The 27,066-nt window shown below is 40.4% G+C and overlaps 1 protein-coding gene across 1 annotated transcript in view; it reads left to right on the plus strand.

The window, feature by feature from the left end:
* The window catches only part of LOC117501584 (growth factor receptor-bound protein 10-like), a 98,227-nt gene that overhangs the window by 14,434 nt on the left and 56,727 nt on the right, over positions 1-27,066 (plus strand). Inside the window, exon 3 of the mRNA XM_034160495.1 lies at positions 16,892-16,985. Coding sequence (XP_034016386.1) covers positions 16,892-16,985 — 94 coding nt within the window. The remainder of the gene's footprint in view (positions 1-16,891; positions 16,986-27,066) is intronic.

Here is a 27,066-nt window from a genome sequence, read left to right on the forward strand (position 1 = left end):
TAGTGTATGTATTTTCATGCCGTACAGAGACGGTGCAGCTCAAATTGAAGTTGAATTTCTTGTATTCTGTGGGTACTTGGGAAATAAAAGCGATTCTAGTTCTGATCGTGATTTTGAGTAAGTTTCTCTCTGCTTTTTGAGTCTTGACATGTAGAGTGTCTGTACAAGTAACGTGTGTGTGTGTGTGTGTGTGTGTGTGTGTGTGTGTGTGTGTGTGTGTGTGTGTGTTAGAGAGCGCACTCTCAGCCTGTTTAGATGAAATATGGCATCCTCAACAACTCATTTCCTGTGTCCAGCTTCTGCAGAATAGCTCTCATTGTTTGTCAGCTTGGATTTTCCTCCTGCCTGACCCAGCGGCATCCTAAAGAATTTAGCAGAAAAGCATCACGGTGGTCTGTAAATAGACGGCTAACCAGACCGCAATAATAAACTGAACGCCGTCTTGTGCCACACACCTGAAAAACGCCTTTTGATGTTCTGACATCTTCCGGGGGCTGATAGGATGATGATAATGACGTCACTTTATTCCTCTTAGTATACTAAAAAAAAAACTGATGCATTGGATGAACTCAATTCAATTATGAGCAGGATTTCCATCTAATAAATATATGTAGCCCCAACTCAAATAAAGTGCATCCATAACTTAATTTAATTTAGTTGAGATTTCATATATTTATTAGATGGAAATCCTGCACATAATTGAATTGAGTCATTTGTTTGATACACTCCAACAAATAACTCTGTGGATTGGATTCCACCTAATAAATATATGTAGTCCCAAGTAAATTAAATTACATTAACTTGCATGGATGTGTTTTATTTGAGTTGGGGCTACGTATATTTATTAGATGGAAATCCTGTACATAACTGAATTGAGTTCCTCCAATGCATCAGTTTTTTGAGTGTATGCAAATCCCGTTAACAGAAGTCATGGGACTGCTTCACTCCTGCTGAGCTGACATTTTGTTGGATTACTTTATGTTAACTTCCAGAAAAGGAAGGGAATATTCCTGCAGCGTGCATCGAGTGCAGAACGTGTTTGCTAGTTAAACGCAGAGCACCGACTCGTAGCATTGTTGTTTATGTAAAGCTCAGCCATTCCACAGTGTGGCACATACACACACACACTTCAGGGTGCCTGTGCAGGATCTGACTGTAGGTTTGGTGTGTGTAGATAAGGAGCAAATGAGCCCTCTTTTCTGCATGCTTACATAAGAGTGCGCGTAACGCCAGGCATGCTCGGGGAATTTGGGACGCGTTCCAAAGCTGTCTCCAAACAGGATAAGTGTATGTTTGTGAGTGTGTCTGTTTTAGTGAGAGTATTGGATGGCTGCCATAAAAGTTTGAGGAACCAAACCAATGCTTTCATTCTCTCACCACGCACCATGTCCTTATGCGCGTTTTTTAAATGTGCACTTGGACACTCGGCTGAAGTTGAGCTATAGCCTCTGGAGGGGCGGAAAGAATGAAGAATAACATGTTTGACCTCAAGTATCAGTGTTCACTTTTGTCCTTCTTTCTTTATGTTCTGAAAGGTCAGGGGTAAGCAGCTGTAAACGGCCGTTCAGTCTTGTGGTGGTTCTGCTTTTGTAGGGGAGAAGGTATTAAAGATTTGGGCTCTGGGATGTGGAGGGAGAAGGGGGAGATGTTTGCTAATGATGTATGGGGACTTCAGCCATGTTTGTTTAAGCACAGAGGAGAACAACTCAAACATTTCCTCTGCAAAGTCAAATGACTCCAAAAACCGTGCAAGCAGGGTCCAACAAATGGAACGTCAAACCTCCAGAATCCTGCAAGAATAAATAACTGAATCAAATCCAACAAAAACTACAAGAGATGACAAATTTTTTTCTAGATATCGATTGTGGACATCACCTCCACGTGACAGCAGGAAAGCAAGAGGCCATGAAGAAGAAAAAGAAGCACATGCGGGAGAAGACATTGTTAAAGCAATAAAAATGCTTGAGAGGAGCCAAGAATCCTCCTCTGCAACAAGAACTTTGAACTGCTCTTTAATCTGCAGACATTTTTTAAAGAATGGAAAGTGGAAGGAATTCGTCAGAAAACTGTAGTTCATCAACCAGTCTTCCACCACAAACATTTTACATTCAAGAACAAAAAGAATTTGACAAAAGATGACCAGACTTTTAGAATTGTTCAAAATTTGACACAACTGAAGGTGGTTTTTGTAAAATGTACGACTGAGACTGTATAGAACAACCATGTAACTTTTGATGCACCAGTTATTTCATGACTAATGTGTTGCAGTGCTTAAAATGCATGTTTCAGTTTATTTCAGTGTTGTTTATATGTTTGGAGATATTTTATGTTTTTGTTTACTGTTAGGTTGTTAGTGGAATTATTAAAATATCATGAGCATTGTGTTCTTTCTAATTTGCAGTTGTTTAATTAATTATTAAGATCATATTGTCTTACATACAATTTCAACATGTTCAATAAACCTCTATCAATCAATCGATCAAAAACAATATTTACATTTTAAGAGCGGAAGTTGTGCAAATCAAGGAATATTTGCAGATCACCCTCTGTGCATTTGCAAGTATTAATGAGACAATTTAACTCCATAGAAAGTTAGCTTTGAGTTAGCGGAAGTTAGCATGTACGCTAACGCCGCAAACTGGCTTGCAAATGACTCCAGAGGCCTTATCAGGTTACAAAAACTTTGTTTTCAGTTATAGAAGTGTTTATTTCTCACCTTTTTCCCATAATATATGTCAAAGAGGATATATTTACACACAAACAAGAGTTTTGCAGCTAGCTACCAGCCTGTGATATCACCATGCTAACATCTGCGTAAATAAGTTCAGAGGTGTTATCAGGTTACAAAAACAGCGTTTTCAGTTTTAGAAGTATTTATTTCTTGCTATCTTTCACATAATATATGAGAAACAGGATGTATTTACACACAAACAAAACAGAGCTTTGCAGCTAGCCACTAGCCTGTGATGACACCCTACTAATGCCCGCGTAAGTAAGTTCAGAGGTGTTATTAGGTTCCAAAAACTACGTTTTCAGTTTTAGAAGTGTTTATTTCTCACGATCTTTTATATAATATATGACAAAGAGGATATATTTACACACAAAACGAGTTTTGCAGCTAGCTACCAGCCTGTGATGTCAACATGCTAACGTCTGCGACATGGCTTGTAAATAAGTTCAGAGATGTTATACATAATACATGAGAAACATGTATATAAGCACACAAAATGAAGTGATTTTGGAGATACCATCCACTGACGTCACAGTGCAGCTATACAGATTGTAACAGAATGTGAATTTTTAACCTCTTAAAATGAGTCAAGGTTAGCCATCTTTGAACTTGTCTAAGGTCTGTGCCCCAAGAATGTTCCCTATGAATTTGAAGACTCTGATAGTAATAGGACTGAACTTATGCTGAGCACAGACAGACGGACGGATGGACGCAAAGCCTTCTCAATACCCGATAGCTATATTTGAGGGTCTCGGGTAACAAATTAACAGTTTTATTTAAAATAAAAAAAAAGTTTCTATCTGACCTTGAATGTATGCACAGATCAGATGATTCTATTTTAAAATTACTTTTATTTTCCTTCTACACTTGACAACATATGCAAACATTTACTCTTATCAAATCTGGTTTCTGATGAACACCTAACTCCGTCCAACTTAAGCCCCGGTCACACGGCACTAATGAAGGACACCGAAGCCAAAACGAAACAAGAAATCTGGACTTACATTGACTTTCGGAGACATCATTTAAAAGTCGTCCAGCTTTGTTCCTGTAGCTGGCGCTTTATCAGAATTTTAAAACTGTTGAAAAATGTGAACGAATCCCGACGACAACCTCAATTCATCTGTATTCTGTTTTCCTTTCTGTCTTGACGGTTCCTTATCGTTTGCGTAGTTCCCGTACCGTAAAGTGTTCTGTTTGATTGTCGTCCAACCTTGCAAGTCTGACGTCTTGCACGAACATTACCGATATCAGAACAGATCAATAACTAAAGCTCCGATGAGCTGAACGTGACTCGTCCATGTGTGGGACGAAAAGCAACGTTTCATACAGAAACGATAGCGGCCAGAACGTTTTATCAACTACTGTAACTATTTACGCACATTCACATGCTGTCTGTGGCTGGAGAGACTGTGCGCCACAGACTGCTGTGCGCACATTCGCATGCCGTCTGTTCCAGCCCACATTCATGTGTGTGCGTACGCATTGTTTTTGTGAAGACAGACCTGGTGTCAAGACGACTCTCACACTGTTGAGAGCGCGCTTTGGCTGCAGACTTGATCACAGGCTACGCTCAGTCTGATAGCTGCTGTCAAGTCACGTTATCATCATGAATGTTTTGTTTTGATTTTGTTTAAAGCATCAAGGTCACCGTTTGCTTCATTTTTCTTTTGTTAGTTTTGGTTTTGTTTCATTTTTTTTATGTGCTCTGGACTAGCAGGCTTTTTGGTGATGGTAAAAGTGCAGGCTCATTCGTCCACTTTTTCTCGATGATTTGTGACTTTGTGACTTTTTTTTCCTTTGTTCAGCGTTCGCCGTGCGACCGGGCCCTTACAAAACTGCAATAACTTTTTTGGTTTGGCGGGTGTGTTTGGATGTCACTTGGCAATGTGAGACGAGTGCCACAGTTTCAGCCTAAATGGCTGTAATTTAGTCATTTTGAGGTAGCTAGTTGTGTGTACACAAACAATTTTGCCCAAAATGATTCTTTTAAATTGTTTCAATCAGTATTTTATTGACCTCATACTTAAAATGTTCAGTGGCATGGAGTCAAATTAGTTGGTTGTTAAATTAGAAATTTAGAGAAAATGGGCATGAACAGGATTGTGTAAATAATGCTGTTATGAATTTAGAGCAAGACTCCAGATGCTTGTTTCACAAGCCGTGAAAAACAGCAAGTACTTTTCCCAAGGGTGCCTACCACTTAGGCCGCTAAGACTTGTAAAATCAAGAATGCTGACAGTATTGATACATTTCTGCCAACAATGAACATCTGGGATTAGATCTCAGTGAAGTTGAAGTGATTATTAGTTTCTAGGAATGGCGTCTCAGTGGTGACACTCATAAACGTGTACACACAGTCAGCTATAAATTTGCGAAAGGTTCTTTACTTACACAGTACCAGGGGAATGTGTCATCATGAGTAGGTTTCTCTTTTGTTGAATGAATTTTGAATTTTACTTGTATATTAGCTGTGAGTGCAATGTCATGTCATCTTCAACTGCTTATTTGGGATCACGGGGTCAGTGCACTGATGAAATACAAAATATTGGATGACTGATTGCCAAGCTTCCATCAAAATGGTGTTCAAAACCTTGGAATGTCATGCTTTAGAGACCAGGTTCACAACTTTGGGTCCTAGAACCCCCTTAACCCATGTGGTGGCCAAAGATCATGGGGTTGAGAGATTTTGTCTGCTGTAACGTTGGAAAAAGTGGAAGTGCACATGTTACATAAAGTAATAAAAATCCACTTCCTGGAGGATCTGTAATAATTAAAATATTACTGATTTTCTTTGGATGAACCAAACAGAAAAGAAGGGGAAAATGTAATTAGTTATAAATATGTTAAAGTTATTTTTTTTGCCAAAAACATGAAATATTATATGTTTTTTGGTGCATGTGTGTGTTTGAGCGAGAGTGAGAGTAAGTGGATGAATATGAGGCATCATTGTAAAGCGCTTTGCGCTTCTGCATTAGATAGAAACATGCTGTAGAAATGCAGTTGTTTTGTGATTTCACTAATAGATTATTTATTATTTATTGGTGTTAAAAGAGTCCTCCTGGGCTGAAAACCTTCGACAGCTATCTGAATTAATCAATTATTACTGCCATATACAATTACTCATTGTGCCATTTGATTTTATTCAACCTTTTTGTGAGTGCAGCTGCAGAACTGGGATGGTATCTCAAGAACAGCCCTTGACTGCATCAACTGTAGTTGCGTCATGAGTGGCATCCGGCATACAAGTAAATCCTAATGCGGATCTGTGGTAGAGCCGCTGTGGCGACCCTGACCAAAAACTGGCGACAGCCAAGAAAACAAATATCAAATTTGCTCCCAGACCACCAATAACCAGCAAAAATCTATTTAAGCATACAAATTCAAAAAGAAAAAATAATATAGCACCTTCAACTGCACCACAGACTAAAACAGTTAAATGTGGTCTATTAAACATTAGGTCTCTCTCTTCTAAGTCCCTGTTGGTAAATGATATAATAATTGATCAACATATTGATTTATTCTGCCTTACAGAAACCTGGTTACAGCAGGATGAATATGTTAGTTTAAATGAGTCAACACCCCCGAGTCACACTAACTGTCAGAATGCTCGTAGCACAGGCCGAGGCGGAGGATTAGCAGCAATCTTCCATTCCAGCTTATTAATTAATCAAAAACCCAGACAGAGCTTTAATTCATTTGAAAGTTTGACTCTTAGTCTTGTCCATCCAAATTGGAAGTCCCAAAAACCAGTTTTATTTGTTATTATCTATCGTCCACCTGGTCGTTACTGTGAGTTTCTCTGTGAATTTTCAGACCTTTTGTCTGACTTAGTGCTTAGCTCAGATAAGATAATTATAGTGGGCGATTTTAACATCCACACAGATGCTGAGAATGACAGCCTCAACACTGTATTTAATCTATTATTAGACTCTATTGGCTTTGCTCAAAATGTAAATGAGTCCACCCACCACTTTAATCATATCTTAGATCTTGTTCTGACTTATGGTATGGAAATAGAAGACTTAACAGTATTCCCTGAAAACTCCCTTCTGTCTGATCGTTTCTTAATAACATTTACATTTACTCTGATGGACTACCCAGCAGTGGGGAATAAGTTTCATTACACTAGAAGTCTTTCAGAAAGCGCTGTAACTAGGTTTAAGGATATGATTCCTTCTTTATGTTCTCTAATGCCATATACCAACACAGTGCAGAGTAGCTACCTACACTCTGTAAGTGAGATAGAGTATCTCGTCAATAGTTTTACATCATCATTGAAGACAACTTTGGATGCTGTAGCTCTTCTGAAAAAGAGAGCTTTAAATCAGAAGTGCCTGACTCCGTGGTATAACTCACAAACTCGTAGCTTAAAGCAGATAACCCGTAAGTTGGAGAGGAAATGGCATCTCACTAATTTAGAAGATCTTCGCTTAGCCTGGAAAAAGAGTCTGTTGCTCTATAAAAAAGCCCTCCGTAAAGCTAGGACATCTTTCTACTCATCACTAATTGAAGAAAATAAGAACAACCCCAGGTTTCTTTTCAGCACTGTAGCCAGGCTGACAAAGAGTCAGAGCTCTATTGAGCTGAGTATTCCATTAACTTTAACTAGTAATGACTTCATGACTTTCTTTGCTAACAAAATTTTAACTATTAGAGAAAAAATTACTCATAACCATCCCAAAGACGTATCGTTATCTTTGGCTGCTTTCAGTGATGCCGGTATTTGGTTAGACTCTTTCTCTCCGATTGTTCTGTCTGAGTTATTTTCATTAGTTACTTCATCCAAACCATCAACATGTCTATTAGACCCCATTCCTACCAGGCTGCTCAAGGAAGCCCTACCATTATTTAATGCTTCGATCTTAAATATGATCAATCTATCTTTGTTAGTTGGCTATGTACCACAGGCTTTTAAGGTGGCAGTAATTAAACCATTACTTAAAAAGCCATCACTTGACCCAGCTATCTTAGCTAATTATAGGCCAATCTCCAACCTTCCTTTTCGCTCAAAAATTCTTGAAAGGGTAGTTGTAAAACAGCTAACTGATCATCTGCAGAGGAATGGTCTATTTGAAGAGTTTCAGTCAGGTTTTAGAATTCATCATAGTACAGAAACAGCATTAGTGAAGGTTACAAATGATCTTCTTATGGCCTCGGACAGTGGACTCATCTCTGTGCTTGTTCTGTTAGACCTCAGTGCTGCTTTTGATACTGTTGACCATAAAATTGTATTCACTTTATACATGCTTCCCTTAGGCAGTATTATTAGATGGTATTGCTTAAATGTTCATTGTTACGCAGATGATACCCAGCTTTATCTATCCATGAAGCCAGAGGACACACACCAATTAGCTAAACTGCAGGATTGTCTTACAGACATAAAGACATGGATGACCTCTAATTTCCTGCTTTTAAACTCAGATAAAACTGAAGTTATTGTACTTGGCCCCACAAATCTTAGAAACATGGTGTCTAACCAGATCCTTACTCTGGATGGCATTACCCTGACCTCTAGTAATACTGTGAGAAATCTTGGAGTCATTTTTGATCAGGATATGTCATTCAAAGCGCATATTAAACAAATATGTAGGACTGCTTTTTTGCATTTACGCAATATCTCTAAAATCAGAAAGGTCTTGTCTCAGAGTGATGCTGAAAAACTAATTCATGCATTTATTTCCTCTAGGCTGGACTATTGTAATTCATTATTATCAGGTTGTCCTAAAAGGTCCCTGAAAAGCCTTCAGTTAATTCAAAATGCTGCAGCTAGAGTGCTAACGGGGACTAGAAGGAGAGAGCATATCTCACCCATATTGGCCTCTCTTCATTGGCTTCCTGTTAATTCTAGAATAGAATTTAAAATTCTTCTTCTTACTTATAAGGTTTTGAATAATCAGGTCCCATCTTATCTTAGGGACCTCGTAGTACCATATCACCCCAATAGAGCGCTTCGCTCTCAGACTGCAGGCTTACTTGTAGTTCCTAGGGTTTGTAAGAGTAGAATGGGAGGCAGAGCCTTCAGCTTTCAGGCTCCTCTCCTGTGGAACCAGCTCCCAATTCAGATCAGGGAGACAGACACCCTCTCTACTTTTAAGATTAGGCTTAAAGCTTTCCTTTTTGCTAAAGCTTATAGTTAGGGCTGGATCAGGTGACCCTGAACCATCCCTTAGTTATGCTGCTATAGATGTAGACTGCTGGGGGGTTCCCATGATGCACTGTTTCTTTCTCTTTTTGCTCTGTATGCACCACTCTGCATTTAATCATTAGTGATCGATCTCTGCTCCCCTCCACAGCATGTCTTTTTCCTGGTTCTCTCCCTCAGCCCCAACCAGTCCCAGCAGAAGACTGCCCCTCCCTGAGCCTGGTTCTGCTGGAGGTTTCTTCCTGTTAAAAGGGAGTTTTTCCTTCCCACTGTAGCCAAGTGCTTGCTCACAGGGGGTCGTTTTGACCGTTGGGGTTTTACATAATTATTGTATGGCCTTGCCTTACAATATAAAGCGCCTTGGGGCAACTGTTTGTTGTGATTTGGCGCTATATAAAAAAAAAATTGAAATTGAATTGATTGAAATTTGATTTCATACATGTTCCCTTTGGGCAAAATTATTTGCAGCAATATAACTATATATTCGGCTTATGGTGGTCTTACTTTAAATCTATGTAAAATTCACCCTCGGTGACGTGTGTCTCCTTGACTCATGAGTTTATTTACAGTGAACAGATTAAGACTTGAATCCGTGAAACTACTTTCATTATAATGAAGGTAAAAGGCAGAGGCTTCACTCTCAGTCACGGGTGAGAGTGAAGCCATCTAACATTCTAAAAAAGGTCACAATGATGTCAAACCAAGACTTACAGAGGCTACTAAAGAAAACTGTTAAGTTATAAATAGGCGTGTGCATCATGTTTGGAGTTGCGTGTAAGTACTCGCCAACCAGCTCGCCACTATCTGCAACAAGCACGTCACTACTCGCCACAAACACGTCACACAATGCCACATGGTTGCAGGTGTCACAGACCAAACGGTCACCCTAAAAATCGGTCCCCCCGATGACGCGGTTCACGGATTAACATCTTGTTTCTGCTTCAAACTGCCTCCAGTCATCATCTATCTCAGCGACAGATATAAGCTTAAGCTTTTGTACAACAATCATTTCCACATAAATTCAGCATTCTTTCATCATAAAAGGCGGGAGAAGTGATCAGTGTGCAGTGGCTAAATGAGCTGCTAGCTGATGCGTTCACTGCGCGTCGGACATTTCAAAGCGTCACGGAATTTCACCTGGTTTCTGTTTAAAACTGACTTTAGAATGATTTAATTAATTAATTTAATTAGCATATAATGCGCCAAATCACAGCAAAAGCCGTCTCAAAGCGCCTTACATAAAACAAGTCAACATAAAATGTAATAAATAATTAAAAATTAATAAAAAAAATTCAAATACATAAATAAAAACAGAAGTAAAAGAATAAAACAAATAAAAATAAAAACTATTCATAAGAAAGAGAATAAAAATAGGTTTTGAGTCTTGACTTAAAAATGTCCACGGACTCAGACTGCCTCACGGTCGCAGGAAGACTGTTCCACAGGGTGGGTACACGATGAGAGAAGGCTCTTTGACCTGCTGACTTCTTCTTCACCCTGGGAACACAGAGAAGTCCCGCATCCTGCAACCGCAAAGCCCGGGCCGGCACATAGAGTTCCACCAGATCAGTCAGATAAGATGGCGCCAGTCCATGAACAACCTTATAAGTCAATAACAAAACCTTAAAATCTACTCTCACAGAGACAGGGAGCCAGTGCAAAGATGCCAAAATGGGTGTGATATGTTCAGATCTTCTGCTACGTGTCAGAATTCTGGCGGCAGCATTCTGAAGTAGCTGAAGACCCCTAATGCTGGACTGTGGTAACCCTGAAAATAGAACATTACAATAATCTACAACCCCTGGCAAAAATTATGGAATCACCGGCCTCGGAGGATGTTCATTCAGTTGTTTAATTTTGTAGAAAAAAAAGCAGATCACAGACATGACACAAAACTAAAGTAATTTCAAATGGCAACTTTCTGGCTTTAAGAAACACTATAAGAAATCAAGAAAAAAAGATTGTGGCAGTCAGTAACGGTTACTTTTTTAGACCAAGCAAAGGAAAAAAATATGGAATCACTTAATTCTGAGGAAAAAATTATGGAATCACCCTGTAAATTTTCATCCCCCAAACTAACACCTGCATCAAATCAGATCTGCTCGTTGACATTGACCCTATGTGTCTTTTTGCAAGGAATGTTTTCGCAGTTTTTGCTCTATGGCAAGATGCATTATCATCTTGAAAAATGATTTCATCATCCCCAAACATCCTTTCAATTGTCCAAAATATCAACGTAAACTTGTGCATTTATTGATGATGTAATGACAGCCATCTCCCCAGTGCCTTTACCTGACATGCAGCCCCATATCATCAATGACTGTGGAAATTTACATGTTCTCTTCAGGCAGTCATCTTTATAAATCTCATTGGAACGGCACCAAACAAAAGTTCTAGCATCATCACCTTGCCCAATGCAGATTCGAGATTCATCGCTGAATATGACTTTCATCCAGTCATCCACAGTCCACGATTGCTTTTCCTTAGCCCATTGTAACCTTGTTTTTTTCTGTTTAGTTGTTAATGATGGCTTTCGTTTAGCTTTTCTGTATGTAAATCCCATTGCCTTTAGGCGGTTTCTTACAGTTCGGTCACAGACGTTGACTCCAGTTTCCTCCCATTCCTTCCTCATTTGTTTTGTTGTGCATTTTCGATTTTTGAGACATATTGCTTTAAGTTTTCTGTCTTGATGCCTTGATGTCTTCCTTGGTCTACCAGTATGTTTGCCTTTAACAACCTTCCCATGTTGTTTGTATTTGGTCCAGAGTTTAGACACAGCTGACTGTGAACAGCCAACATCTTTTGCAACATTGCGTGATGATTTACCCTCTTTTAAGAGTTTGATAATCCTCTCCTTTGTTTCAACTGACATCTCTCATGTTGGAGCCATGATTCATGTCAGTCCACTTGGTGCAACAGCTCTCCAAGGTGTGATCACTCCTTTTTAGATGCAGACTAACGAGCAGATCTGATTTGATGCAGGTGTTAGTTTTGGGGATGAAAATTTACAGGGTGATTCCATAATTTATTCCTCAGAATTGAGTGAGTCCATATTTTTTTCCCTCTGCTTGGTCTAAAAAAAATAACCATTACTGACTGCCACAATTATTTTTCCTGATTTCTTATAGTGTTTCTTGAAGCCAGAAAGTTGCCATTTGAAATGACTTTAGTTTTGTGTCATGTCTGTCATCTGCTTTTTTTCTACAAAATTAAACAACTGAATGAACATCCTCCGAGGCTGGTGATTCCATAATTTTTGCCAGGGGTTGTAGTCTAGAAGTAACAAAAGCATGAATCAGGGTCTCAGCATCAGCCATGGACAGGATGGGGCGGATCCTCGCTATATTTCTCAGATGGAAAAAAGCAGTCCTAGTAACATCCCTGATGTGGAGGTCATAAGACAACGTGGGATCAAAAATTACCCCAAGTTTCCTCATCTTGTCCGTATGATGTATGACACAGGAACCCAGGCTGAGCGCCAGCTGGTCAAACTGATGCAGATGTCTCGCTGGACCAAGAACCAACCTTATCAAAGTTTAAAAGTAGGAAGTTACTAGACATCAAACTTCTCACTGATAGAAGACAGTCCTCCAGGGATTTTATGGGAGTGAGATTTCCTGCAGTTATCGGCATGTACGACTGAATATCATCAGCATAACAATGAAAGGCAATCCCAAAACTCTGCAGTATATGCCCAAGGGGTGCCACATACAGGGAGAAAAGCAAGGGGCCTAAAACAGATCCCTGTGGAACCCCAAATCTCATGTCAGCAAGGTCAGAGGTAGTGCCATTATACACTTATTTAAGAGGTCTTATCTTTATCATCTGATGGTTAATAATCCCATTAATCCATTTGATTGCTTTGGGTGAAGAGACTCCGTCTCAGACGTGCTGCTGTGGTCAGAAATGCACAGATGCAAAAGACGGTCCGATTTTTAGGGGTGGACCGCTCAGTGTATGACACCGGCACTCACCAGGATGTGCTGATTGTTTTGAATATGACCAAAACATCTTCACTCATCGTACCGTTTCCCCTTACACATCACGCACACGCCATCTGTGTGATAGAGTAGAAAGCACCGGATTGCTCAAAAATGCCAAATCCATGATAAAATAGAAGAAAACTGGTACAAACACCAAAGACATGCTCACCCAGCCATCCTCCATGCAAAAGAAAATCTTCAGATGTGCATCAGGTTTGGACCAATGGCATACCATTTACATTTGTGACCCAAGAGGGGCACAGGCAAATCAAATCAAATCAATTTTATTTATATAGCGCCAAATCACAACAAACAGTTGCCCCAAGGCGCTTTATATTGTAAGGCAAAGCCATACAATAATTACGGAAAAACCACAATGGTCAAAACGACCCCCTGTGAGCAAGCACTTGGCGACAGTGAGAAGGAAAAACTCCCTTTTAACAGGAAGAAATCTCCAGCAGAACCAGGCTCAGGGAGGGGCACCCTGAAATAAGTAAGCAGAAGCCAGACCTGGAGACCAGTCAACATGGGGTGTTCACAATAATAGTAGCATCTGCTGTTGATGCTACAAACTCAAAACTGTTATGTTCAAACTGCTTTTTTAGCAATCCTGTGAATCACTAAACTATTATTTAGTTGTGTAACCACAGTTTTTCATGATATCTTCACAACTGCGAGGCATTAATTTTGTTGGTTTGGAACCAAGATTTTGCTGGTTTACTAGTGTGCTTGGGGTATTTGTCTTGTTGAAATACCCATTTCAAGGGCATGTCCTCTTCAGCATAAGGCAACATGACCTCTTCAAGTATTTTGACATATCCAAACTGATCCATGATACCTGGTATGCGATATATAGGCCCAACACCATAGTAGGAGAAACATGCCCATATCATGATGCTTGCGCCACCATGCTTCACTGTGAACTGCGGCTTGAATTCAGAGTTTGGGGGTCCTCTCACAAACTGTCTGCGGCCCTTGGACCCAAAATGAACAATTTTATACTCATCAGTCCACAAAATATTCCTCCATTTCTCTTTAGGCCAGTTGATGTGTTCTTTGGCAAATTGTAACCTCTTCTGCATGTCTTTTATTTAACAGAGGGACTTTGCGGGGGATTCTTGCAAATAAATTAGCTTCACACAGGTGTCTTCTAACTGTCACAGCACTTACAGGTAACTCCAGACTGTCTTTGATCATCCTGGAGCTGATCAATGGGTGAGCCTTTGCCATTCTGGTTATTCTTCTATCCATTTTGATGGTTGTTTTCCGTTTTCTTCCACGCGTCTCTGTTTTGTTTTTTTTTGTTTTTTGTTTTGTCCATTTTAAAGCATTGGAAATCATTGTAGATGAACAGCCTATAATTTTTTGCACCTCTCCAAGTTTTCCCCTCTCCAATCAACTTTTTAATCAATCTACGCTGTTCTTCTGAACAATGTCTTGAACGTCCCATTTTCGTCAGGCTTTCAAACAGAAAAGCATGTTCAACAGGTGCTGGCTTCATCCTTAAATAGGGGACACCTGATTCACACCTGTTTGTTCCACAAAACTGACAAACTCACTGACTGAATGCCACACTACTATTATTGTGAACACCCCCTTTTCTACTTTTTTTTTTACTAATAGCCCAATTTCATAGTCTTAAGAGTGTGCATATCATGAATGCTTGGTCTTGTTGGATTTGTGAGAATCTACTGAATCTACTGGTACCTTGTTTCCCATGTAACAATAAGAAATATACTCAAAACCTGGATTAATCTTTTTAGTCACATAGCACTACTATTATTCTGAACACTACTGTACGTGTCTAGCATGCCAATAAAATTCAAGGTGGCCAGGTGAAAGCTTGGATGACCTGGCTTTCCAAGGAAGACCTCCAAAACCCATAGAACAACTGTGCTGAAATTATTGTACAGAGGAGGCAGTGGGTAACTGGGGCCCAACCAGGAATGCTGGCGAGTCGTTCGTATGTACGTTGGCTCCTTTTTTGTCAGTCCTACGACACATCTTCACCCATTATTTTATTTTAGCTTGATGAGTTCTGTGTGGAAATGAGTGAAATGTCGTGCTTTGAAGCCATCCATGCTTCAGGAGGCCTTTTTTTTGTTTCCTTGTGTCCAATTTGCGGTCAGATGCCCAACAGTTATACCCAGGTATGTCTACAGTCTAATTCTTTCGAAAGATGAGACGAGATTTATTGTCATTGTCATTACATGAGTGCAACTGAAATGTGAAATTGCGTTTACACTCCAGTTACCTCAGACAAGATACAGCAATTTACCCACAATTATTACTTGTTTACCGTAATAATGGCACACATCAGAATTAAAGACAACAAATATACATTTGACATTGTTTAGGTGCACTAAACTTGAAGCAGTCCATCATCCGAATTGAGGTAAAGTGGGTGAAGGCTGCAGTAGGAGGGGCCCGCGCCGCCCAGCTTGGGGAGTTGAAGGCTGCAGCAGTAAAAAACGCGCTGCCTTCGAGGTGGCATGGAGGAAGCCAGGGTGAGGGGAGTGGAGGAATGCGACCGTCCTTGTCGGAGTCCCAAACTTCATCAAATCTGAGTGTAATCTGTAACTTCAAAGGCAAAAATGCCCCATAGGAATGACGTGGACGTCTGAGCTCTAGATAGCCCAGGTCTCAACTTTTACATCCGGGTATCACAAAAGATGCATGTGCACACTAGTGACGTACCGCAGTGCCACCTAGCATCTTCGAATGCAGCTGGGCATTATGGGTTTCTAGTTATCAGGTCGGGTTTAGGAAGGATCCTCACTGTGTGTAGTATCTGTCTGTGGGTTTAAAGTATAACTTAAGGATTACATATGTTGTATACTTGCTCACGTATATCTCTCACGTGATGAATAAGACAGAAGGTAAGTTTCTGTGTCTCTACATTTTGCTTGTCAGCTCGAGTTGAAGCCTGCAGACTTTCCCTGCCGGCCCACAGATGTTCCAGCCAAGTTGCCTTCCTCGAAAAGCTTTTGGGTGCTGCTTCTAAGAGCAATAAATCTTACAGTGAGCATTTATGGATGTTTTCAAAGCACAGAGGGGAGGTGTGTGTGTGTGTGTGTGTGTGTGTGTGCGCGTGCGCATAAATGCGCTTGTGAGCACACGCACATATATGCACGACAGGATCTGTGGCCATGAGCAGTTCCTGGAAACATCGCTTCCGCGTTCTTCTTTTTCCTGGAAAAGGGAAGGTTGAGAATTCATTTGGCATCTGTCCCTTCTTTTCTCCTCTGCAGTTTTGTGGCCTGGACACTGCTTCAGATTAGACCATGTTTGACAAATTCAGTTGTCTGCTTTTTGTATATTCAGATGTTAGAATGGTGATATGCTGAGTTGGTAAATGTTTGCATGTTTTTGCTGTAAAAACAGTTGGTTTATGTTCGAGATGCTATTTTATTTAAGCAACATCGGCAATGGATGCCCACAGTGGATGCCCACGGTTTGTGTGAGCATGATGATGGAGGTCAGAGGGTTCTACACTTAGCCTGAGAGGTCACTTGCCATGCCAGGCAAGTTGGGGGTCAGATCTATTTGCCACATGGCAAATAAACCAATATAACCAAATAATCCACATGTATCTGCCCAATCTGTTACTTGTATTTGCCTAAATAATCTACTTGCACAGAAACATATTGCAGGCACATTAAAAATCAATACATTCTGCATTTTTGAGAATGTAACAGCTCTGCTATGCATTCAGGGAAGAAAAAAACAAAAACAAAAAGATCATCTTGAATAAAAGCTGCTCCTTTCTATTTAATTTTATTTCCAAAAGCGTTACTGTAGCGCCCTGCAGAGGTCACTGTCATGGTGCCACATAGTCAAATTACTTGACGTTCCTCGAAAACAGAATAAACACACCCATTGTTTGACCATCTGAACTTTGTGGAAATAACGTGTTTAGCTTGATGCCAAAAATAGTGTGTGTGTTGTCCAGATGTTGGATGCAAAATATTCGAAATTTGAAACCACTGCATGGTTTAGCCTTTAGCCTCTCTCCTTTTTCCTTTTTGACAGGAAAGCATGGATCGCACTTCCCCGCGCCAGCCCGAGGAGCTGATTGTTCCAGGTTTTCGAAGCTCAGCCAATTCAAACCTGCCACATCACCATGGTAATGCTTCTCTTGTCTCCTCCTTTAGACAGTCATTAAATTGTAGATGACAGTTTGTGCACATGTACAAATGTACCTGGTAAAGTTTTGACATCGTCCGTATCTTTACGAGCTCTCTCATCTGGCCGCACCACTTGTTTGTTGTTTTTTTCCTCTCATCAGTCTCCTGGATTGTTGTTTCCCTTCATCTCTGCAGACTCTGCTCTCCAGATATTGAATTTATAGACGTGTTTCTATGTGCACCCCGCCCCCCACACTCTACTCACTGTAATTTTTGTAAGCGTTGCTCAGCACTTTTCTCTCCTCACAACATGCACATGATTTATACCCAGAATTCCCCTCAGCCATCACGGGAAAAATTTGGAAATTCCTTTTTTGGAAATAAGCCAAATGAAGAATGGAGCCGATCTTCTCCCTCAGATTGTGGTTTGGTGGATTGCGTGCTGTGCTGATGTGTGGTGGTCATACTCATGTGGGACGTCTGTAAATATGGGGTGAGGACATGCACTTTTTGCTGTATATAGGCCTGTGGGTCAGTGGGTGCCTGGAAGAGGGGAGTTTATAGTAAGTGGGGCATAGGTCTGTGGGACAGGGGTGAAGTATCTGTATACTCACACATGCAGTGACATCACAGACAATCTAGACATGTTGAATGTTATCCACCACCCCACACCATAATTTACACCGATTAAACAATTTATTTCACTTCAGTTCAATTTATTTCAGTCTTTCTCACCATCACCCAAACAATACACAAAATGAAATACTATAGGCAGTTACCATGTCCTGCCTCACTTTTTGAAGAAAGTTTGTTAAACACCGAACCCTAAATTCAAACATTTTTTTAAATTAAAGTTTATTAAACACCTAACCGAAAATAAATTAATTTCGTGACCCCAACGCTTTGTAAAAAGTAAAAAAAAAAAGAGGAGTTTTTGCAGTGTTTTTTCCTCAGTTCTTCCATGTCTTCCCTGTGAGGGCGTCATCGGTGCGCAGTGGTAGCAGTCGCACAACAGCAACGTCAGTCTGAAAGTTTGCAGCACACACTGTGACAGACTGAGTAAAGTGATTCAAACAGATTTGATTCATAATTTGTACGGTAGCAAAAATCATCTCATGTGTCTGTTTTTGATGTATTTGGGGCTCTGATGTAATGAGTGGACAGACATCAACTGGACCCGAACAGAAGATAAACAGAAGTCAAGGATGATCCGTTGTTTGACTGTGACCGCAACAGGACAAACTGGATGTTACATTATTTTCAGTGAGATCCTGACGGGAAAATTCCACCTCTTGTATCTTTAACGATGAGAAAGAAAAAAACAGACAGCAAGAAATAGATTATTTAGTGTATCTATATGGGGTGAAAGTGTTGAACTTGTGGAGATATTTACTTATCTTGGCAGTGTCATTGAAGTCTCTGGGTGCTCAGCCTTTGAGATGGAGCAATGCCTGGGAAGAGCTTATGTGGTCACTGGACAGAGGTGTTTTTTTTTTTAATGCCAATGAAGGTCCAAGTCTTTAGGGTCCTGGTGCTTTTTGACTTGGAAGGCAATCACTGACCTAAGCTGACAGGTAGGTGTGTTTGGTATTAGGCATGTTCATAGGATCCTTGGGTATTGTAGGAATGATTTCTTATCAAAGTAATGGTTACTTAGGGAGATTCAAATGAAGAGTATCACTTTACTAGGGGAGCTACGACCACTACCATAGCACCCCCCCCAGGACTAAACCAAACCAACTGTTTTATCTTCCTTAGATGACCCCAAAACACAATCAGGATGTTCCCAAAAATAAAAACTGGCCTCAAGCCAGTTATCCAAGATGGCCGCCAAAATAGGGTTTTCCACTAAACAGTTACACACCATATAAACAACTTAAATATCACATTGTAGGTCACAGCAGACTCATTTGTGCCTAAACTAAATTCATTCATGGGTTTAAGATTCAAAATGGCGTCCAAAATGGCCACCAGTAGACCTGTATCATTAAAATACATATTAGGAACAAACAATAGGCTTAATAATGGCAGAAATCATTGATGTTTTAGTGGGGGAAAAAAAACAACCCTATTTTGCTGGCCATCTTGGAAGCCATCTTGGATAACTGGCTTGAGGCCAGTTTTATTTTTGGGAACGTCCTGATTGTGTTTTGGGGTCATCTAAAGAACCTAAAAAAGTTGGCTTGGTCTAGTCCTTGGGGGGCGCAAAGGTAGTGGTCATAGCTCCCCTAGTATTTGCATTGTGAGGGAACATTGGCTATAATTTTTTTGGCTATATGTCACATTTTTCTCAGCATGATCACATACCTCAATGTGGAGGACCACAGCAACTGGAAGAGGCCAAAGGGATACCTAGGGGCTGATCCAGGATTTTGAATGTGTCTGGGTTGTCCTTCCCTTGAAGGGTGGATCTGCCCCTGATACCTTTGTTTCATCTGGCTGCAACAGATGGTTACTTTAGAGAGGTGGGAATGAACTAGTTTTCTGTCTGGGTGGTTGCGAACAAGGACCTGGGGCCCTGGTCTGATGGATTAGACAGCATGTAGTACCAAGAAGTCCAGTTGGATGAGTGGTGAAACATTTTTAAGGCTATACAAGAAATCCACTTGTTAAGTAAAGTTATTCATACCCACTCAACCATGACCTCTGTATCACCTTCAGTATAATAGAAATGGTAATCAAATAATAAAACATTACTCAGAGAAAGCAACATTCCATGACTCCATTTTGACCTCTCAAGTTCAACAGTGACAGATTCCCAGGCAAGAATTTCCTTGTATATTCCAGAAGTATATGTCACCACCCTCCTCAAAACTACAGTCTTGAACTGGTTAAACAGTCTTGCTTGTTGTTGTTAATAATTCTCAAAATACAAAACCATTTCCCTTATGCATTACATCACCGTAAAACTGACTGCACCTATCACGATGATACGATACAAAGCATATCCATTTTTAGGAGACGAGATCATGGAAATAAGTTCTCTGCCTTAAAGAAGAAGCAGACACACGTTGGATTGCCCAGTTTATGGCCTCAGTCTTTCAAAGTGGAAGGTAGCAACGGCCTTTTCTCAAATGGAAAAACTTATAGTTATCTTTAGTCGTAAAACTTAATGACTGCAGCAATTTCATACAGCGGTAGCTGTCAAAAGTAGTTGTGGGAAGTGGAAAAGCATTAAGTGAGCTGAAGATTGATGATACAGGCTGAAGGGGGAAAGGAAAAGTAGGTTACATTGCTTAAATAAACGACTCATGCACATTCTTTTCTTCTAAATGGTCAGTGTTTGTTTTACAGCTGTAGATTATCATCATACATCACTGAATCGCAGCAGCTATTCAGGCTAAGACTGTCTACAGGCTGAAGTAACGACAGATCTGGTTATATTTCTGTCATGACACAAGCCAGATTTTTATTTGCTTATTTAACTTGATTTACTTTATAAATACTTCAGTTTATTTGTACAACACCAAATCATGTCACCTCGATCAGCTATAGACCAGTAAGGTCTAGACCTTACCCACACCTTTGAACAAGCACAGTGGTAAAGAAAAAGGAAGAAACCTTAAGCAGCTCAGACTGAGTGGGTGGCCATCTGTTACGATTGTTCTAACAAGATAAAACAATAATTATTAAGATTGGTGAAACTGTGGGCTGGACTCTGGTGGACTGTGAGAGGTTGTTAAAAATAACTAAAAATGTGTGCTTTTTAATTTTGTAATAAAGTTTAAAATTACCCAATAGATTTAGGATTTTTTTATACAATAAATCATAGCCATGAAATAAATAGTAGATCTTATTATTTATTTATCTGACTTAGTTTAACATTTCATGTCTGTGTAGTACTCAACTCATCTTCAACTGCTAATCTGGGATTGGGTCACGGGGACAACACCTCTAGCAGGGGATCCCAGACTTCCCTTTCCCAGGCTACATTGACCACGTCTGACTGGGGGATCCTGAGGCCTTCCCAGGCCAGTGTGGAGATATAATCTCTCCACCTAGTCCTGGGTCTTCCCCGGGGTCTCCTCCCAGATGGACGTGCCTGGAACACCTCCCTAGGAAGGCGCCCAGCGGGCATCCTTACCAGATGCCTGAACCACCTCAGCTGGCTCCTTTCAACATGACCCTCCTAAGGAAGCCCATTTCGGCCACTTGTACACCCGATCTTGTTCTTTCAGTCATGAACCAGCTCAGCTTCCTATTCATCACACTACATTAGAGCGAATGCAATACCGCCCCTGCAGTGCTGATTCTCCAGCCAATCTCACGCTCCATTGTCCCCTCACTCATGAACAAGACCCAGAGGTACTTGAACTCCTTCACTTGGGGCAAGACCTCATTCCCTACCCAGAGTAGGCAAGCCATCGGTTTCCTGCTGAGAACCATGGCCTCAGATTTAGAGGTGCTGATCCTCATCCCAGCTGCTTCACACTCAGCTGCAAACCGATCCAGTGAGTGTTGGAGGTCACAGACCGATGAAGCCAACAGGACCACATCATCTGCAAAAAGCAGTGATGAGACCCTGAGCCCACCAAAGTGGAAACCCCTGGCGGAGGACAAACTCTCTCTCTCTCTCTCTCTCTCTCTCTCTCTCTCTCTCTCTCTCTCTCTCTCTCTCTCTCTCTCTATTGTACAAATAATGAATGTTTATGAGTCAATGGTATGAATATTGAGCGAATATTGACAAATATATATATATATATATATATATATATATATATATATATATATAATTTGGAGGTGGTTCCATCATGCTGTGTGGCTGTGTGGCCAGTGCAGGTACTGGGAATCTTGTTAAAGTTGAGGGTCACATGAATTCCAGTCAATATCAGCAGATTCTTGAGAACAATGTTCATGAATCAGTGACAAAGTTGAAGTTGCACCGTGGATGGATCTTTCAACAAGACAACGAACCTGAACACTGCTCAAAATCTACTAAGGCATTCATGAAGAGGAACAGGTACAACGTTTCTGAATGTCCATCTCAGTCCCCAGACCTAATATTATTGAAAATCTGTGATGTGATTTTAAGCGGGCTGTCCATGCTCAGAAACCAACAAACCTGAGATGTTTTGTAAAGAAGAATGGTCCAGAATACCTTCAGTCAGAATCAAGGCTCTCATTAGAAGCTATAGGAAGCATTTAGAGGCTGTTATTCTGCAAAAGGAGGATCTACTAAATATTGATGTATTTTTTTCTGTTGGGGTGGCCAAATTTATGCACCTGCTTATTTTGTTTAAAGAATTATTGCACACTTTCCGTAAATCCTATAAACTTCATTTCACTTCTCAAATATCACTGTTTGTCTGCTATATGATATACGAGGTCTGTTAGAAAAGTATCGGACCTTTTTATTTTTTTCAAAAACCTGATGGATTTGAATCACGTGTGCTTGCATGAGCCAACCTTGAACCTTTGTGAGCATTCGTGATTTTTTTCACGCCTGTCGGTTGCATCATTTGCTTGTAAGCAGCCTTTGTGTGAGGATGGGTGGAGTCTCTTGTCGTTTTTTTGTTTGCAAGGAAATGGCGGAACAACTGGAGCAGCGCAACTTCATCAAATTTTGCCAGAAACTGGGTCACAGCCAGGTGGAAACCATTCGGATTATTCAGACGGCTTTCGGTGACGATCCTCTGGGCATCACACAGATTAAGGAGCGGTACAACCGGTTTAAAGACGTCCGCACAACGGTGGAGAGCGAGTCATGCTCCGGTCGGCCATCAACATGCTGAAATGACCGGATCATTTCCAAAGTGAACGCTGTGGAGATGTGGGACCATCGTGTGATTATCAGAGAAATTGCGGAAGAGGTGGACATCAGCACTTTTTCAGCACATTCCACTGTGAAAGAAGATTTTGCCATGAAAAGAGTGGCAGCGAAATTCATCAGCACGAAGCTGATGGCGCAGCAACAGCGCCTCCGTGATGAAGCCTCACAGGACATGTTGTGACATGCCCAGCTCGTCCACCATTCGGAAGATTCAGATGGCTTTCGGTGGCTTTTCAGTCGTGTGACTATCTAAGAAATTGTGGGACGTAAGTATATACATTTATCTCGCAATTCCATCTGAGAGAGATAATGGGGGGGGGGGGGGCAGGCAGTACACCTACACATTGCAGTGATAATTTTTGTGTTGTAAAGGACAGAATATCAGCTAATCAGATATTGGTAATTAAATAAGCAAAATACAGTAATTTGACAGAAAACGGTAATATTTAGTGTACTAAGTTAGTAAGTAACTACCAAAATTAGAGATCAAACAAACCTTTGCTGACAAAAGGTAACGTCCCTCTCTGTGACAGACAACCGTGCCACAAACCCATCTACATGGGAACTGGTTGTTTGCCTCTAGGCTCCTGTAAGATTGAATTTGATCCATTGTCTATGGACTCGGAGAGAATATCAAATAACTGATCATGTCCAGGTAAGTGAATGAAAACGACAAACTTTCCTTCTCTGACCGATACATCTACTCTGGTTTGGAGAAAGTGTAAGGGTCCTTTTTCCCAATTGACAATTTTCCTTCATAGCACTGTCTCTCCAGACCTTCAAGCGTATCCATGTAACTTGGAGGTTCATTGAGTGGCTCCCATTGACCATATTTGAAGAAAATACTCATGATGGTTCTTGGTCCAGTGAGACATCAGCATCAATTTGCCCAGCTAATGCTTAGCCTAGGCTCGTGTCTCATATATCGCACTGACAAAGTGAGGAACCTTGGAGTAATTTTTGATCCTACGCTGTCCTTTGACCTCCACATTAGAGATATTATGAGGACTGCTTTCTTCCACCTGCGAAATGCAGCGAAGATTCATCTCATCCTGTCTATGGCTGATGCTGAGACCCTGATTCATTTGTTTGTTTCTTCTAGGTTGGACTACTGCAATGTTCTATTTTCTGGTTTACCACAGTCCAGCATTAGGGGTCGCCAATTGGTTTAAAATGCTGCTGCCAGACTTTAACACGAAGCAGAAAGTTTGACTACAGTACACCCATTTTGGCATCTCTTCACTGGCTTCCTGTCCCAGTGAGATCAGAATTTAAGGTACTGTTATTAACCCTCTGGGGCCGACGCTGTCGTATATGATGGCTAAGACCAAGCTTTACTTAATTATAAATAACTTTTTAATGATATGAGATAGAAACTTACTTTTTTTGCCGAAAAGTTAACTCCGCAGACTTTAGAGCCAGCCATCGGCCATCTTTGTACTCTTCATAGAAGCTGTGTGATGACGTGCGCAATGTGAGTGTCCAATCTGAATTGGTTCAGCGTCACATGGTTTTCCAAAATCCAATTGTAGGGCAGATTTACCTCACGTGAAAAGCCAAAGATCATTTTCAGGAGTGATGTGTTACAAGTTGGCCCATTTGAATAGCCCTCTGGGTGCTCCAGTGACTCCATGCGCCCTGCACCATTACGCACAGCGATCAGTGAAAGCAGACAGAGAGCCTCTGATGACAATCTCACGTACTCAAACAAAGAGTGTGTAACTATCAGGATTGCTCCACTAGTTTGCATGTGAATGTTACTGAATAACTCTGTTGCTTTCTCTGCGTAAAGCACTGTTTACCATATTAATGGAGAACAAAACGCATAGACCATTTTGTATATATTGTTCAAAATGTGCATTTGTGTTTATTGTTTGAACCTTTTTGTTGTACAGTCTTTCACACAAGACCTCAAATTACCTTTATAAAGTGTCAAAACAGTTGTTTATTATAGTTTGTTGTGTGTTTTGAATAAATGTGTGTGGAAAAGTATTTTTCGCTTTATTTTTTCCTTGCCTATTTTTGATTGTAAACCTTTATTACACTTATAAAACACAACAAAAACATATATATTCTGAAAGCACAGGTTGTCCTGAAAAAAAGAGACATAAAACATGATTGTGGGATACAGGGAGAGCTGTTAACAGCAATAATAAAACATTTATGCGAGGCGAGTGAACTGTCCAAGAAGTGCCCTCGGACCCCAGAGGGTTAACCTATAAAATTATTCATGGACTGGCACCTCCCTACTTAGCTGACCTATTTAAACCCTACGTACCGGCCCGGGCTCTGCGTTCACAGGGTGCAGGACTACTTTGTGTCCCTAGGGTGAATAAGAAGTCTGCGGGTCACAGAGCTTTCTCTTATTGTGCCCTTGTTCTGTGGAATGATCTCCCTGCATCAATAAAACAGTGAGATTCTATAGAGACTTTCAAGTCCAGACTTAAGATGCACTTATTTTCCCTTTCGTATGGCTAGCATACTGGCATAGTATGTTACTATGCTTTCTACCCTTTTAAATTCATTTTATTAGTAGAGAGAGCGGGTCGCAGCCTCAACTTTATCTAAATTCTGCGTGTTTTAGTGAAGCTTAGGGCTAGTGGCCGTCGATCACCTTAGTATTTCTTCTGTTTTTTTTGTTGCTTAATGCTGACAAATGATACTGTATTTGTTGTCTTTCTGATGCCTGATTCTGTTTTTTTTTCCTCTCTGTTTGAGGTGTAGCTCCATCCAGAGATGGGAATGGGTGCATGCTTCCCATCTTATGCACCAGCATGGACTCTTAAAATTTCCAGTATAATCATATTGTCAATTGTGTTGGTAGCATGGCCCAAGCAGGGGGTCACCCCTTTGAGTCTGATCTGCTTGAGGTTTCTTCCTCAAATCATCAGAGGGAGTTTTTCCTTACCACTGTCGCCTGTCTGCTTGCTCTGGAAGGTTGGCAAGCAAATCAAGTTCCTAATGGACAAATAAAGATTTGATTTGATACACATTGATTATAAAAAGTTTTTTTTAAGTGACATTAAAGTACAGTAAAATGTTTTAAAAATTATATGTATTTATACAAACAATAAAACAGAATAAAATGCCCAGGAAGGGGGCCCAGAAGGACCCACAACACCTGCACCACACCCATCTTGGAGACTATGGGGCAACAGTGCCACTACTCCTGCTATATGCCCATGCCCAAAACACTGGCTACTGCCCAAGAAAATGTCTGTGTACCCAAGTGCTGCAACTGGGTAACCCCCCCCCCCCCCCCCAAACGTATGGAAAATAGTCCCTGCCTTCAATCCATAGATATAAAATCACGAAGTATCTCGTGTGTGGATCTGTGTGTATGTGAATGTATATATATATGTGTGTGTGTGTGTGTGTGTGTGTATATATATATATATATATATATATATATATATATATATATAATAAAAAATTCCTGCACAGTATTTCAACAAATGTTTTGGGAATATTGCTTGTTTTAGTGTCTTGACATGATTATTGTATTTCAGACTGTGTCGCACATATTTGTATTAGTTGCATTTACCCAAAAATGTGTAATGAAGAGGAAAAAACACAAGTCTCTTTGGTTTGCCCCATTTGTCTTTGAAACATGGTGCTGGTACATGCAACAATTAGTAAAATCAGTTTACAGCACATTAACTATTTTTAAACCAAACACTACATTAGCAAGCAGAAGCTAACGGGCTAATTAATGGTATTTTATGAAGCACAAAGGATCCGAGTTAACTGCTTGTGGTCACCGTTGAACAGACGAAAATGTCAATGCGGAGTAAAATGTGTGCACGTTTACCTCACTAAATGTAAATGAGATGCTTATTTGATATCCTTAATTGCTCCCAAAATATTTGTCCTATCAACTTCCTGTTTTCACAGCAGTTATCCTTGACCCAAAATGCAGAAGCATACCAAACAGCACATGTCAGCTCTCCCCAGTTTCTCTGTGATTAAACTCATACACACATACGCACGCACATACACAGAGGACACTTGGATTTTAATATGTAGATATGGAGTCATATATGTATGTAGTAAAAAAAAAAAAAAAAAAAGAACCTTACTGGACTGTGTGGTGCCTTGAAGCTCACTGCATGTGTTGCTGAAAATAAGTATTCATAATTCATAACAAACGTATATTGCAACACACAGAGTGCGCAGGATTATGTAATATCATACAAAATAAACACATGCATTTTAAAGCCAGTGCATTATTTAATGCTTTATTTATGTAAAGGACTGAGTTGTCCTCTGCGTTATACAGCTCGTGCTCTCTATAAAAACCAAACATCGGT

The sequence above is a fragment of the Thalassophryne amazonica genome, chromosome 20 (genome assembly GCF_902500255.1).
Source record: "Thalassophryne amazonica chromosome 20, fThaAma1.1, whole genome shotgun sequence".
Taxonomy (NCBI): Eukaryota; Metazoa; Chordata; class Actinopteri; order Batrachoidiformes; family Batrachoididae; genus Thalassophryne; species Thalassophryne amazonica.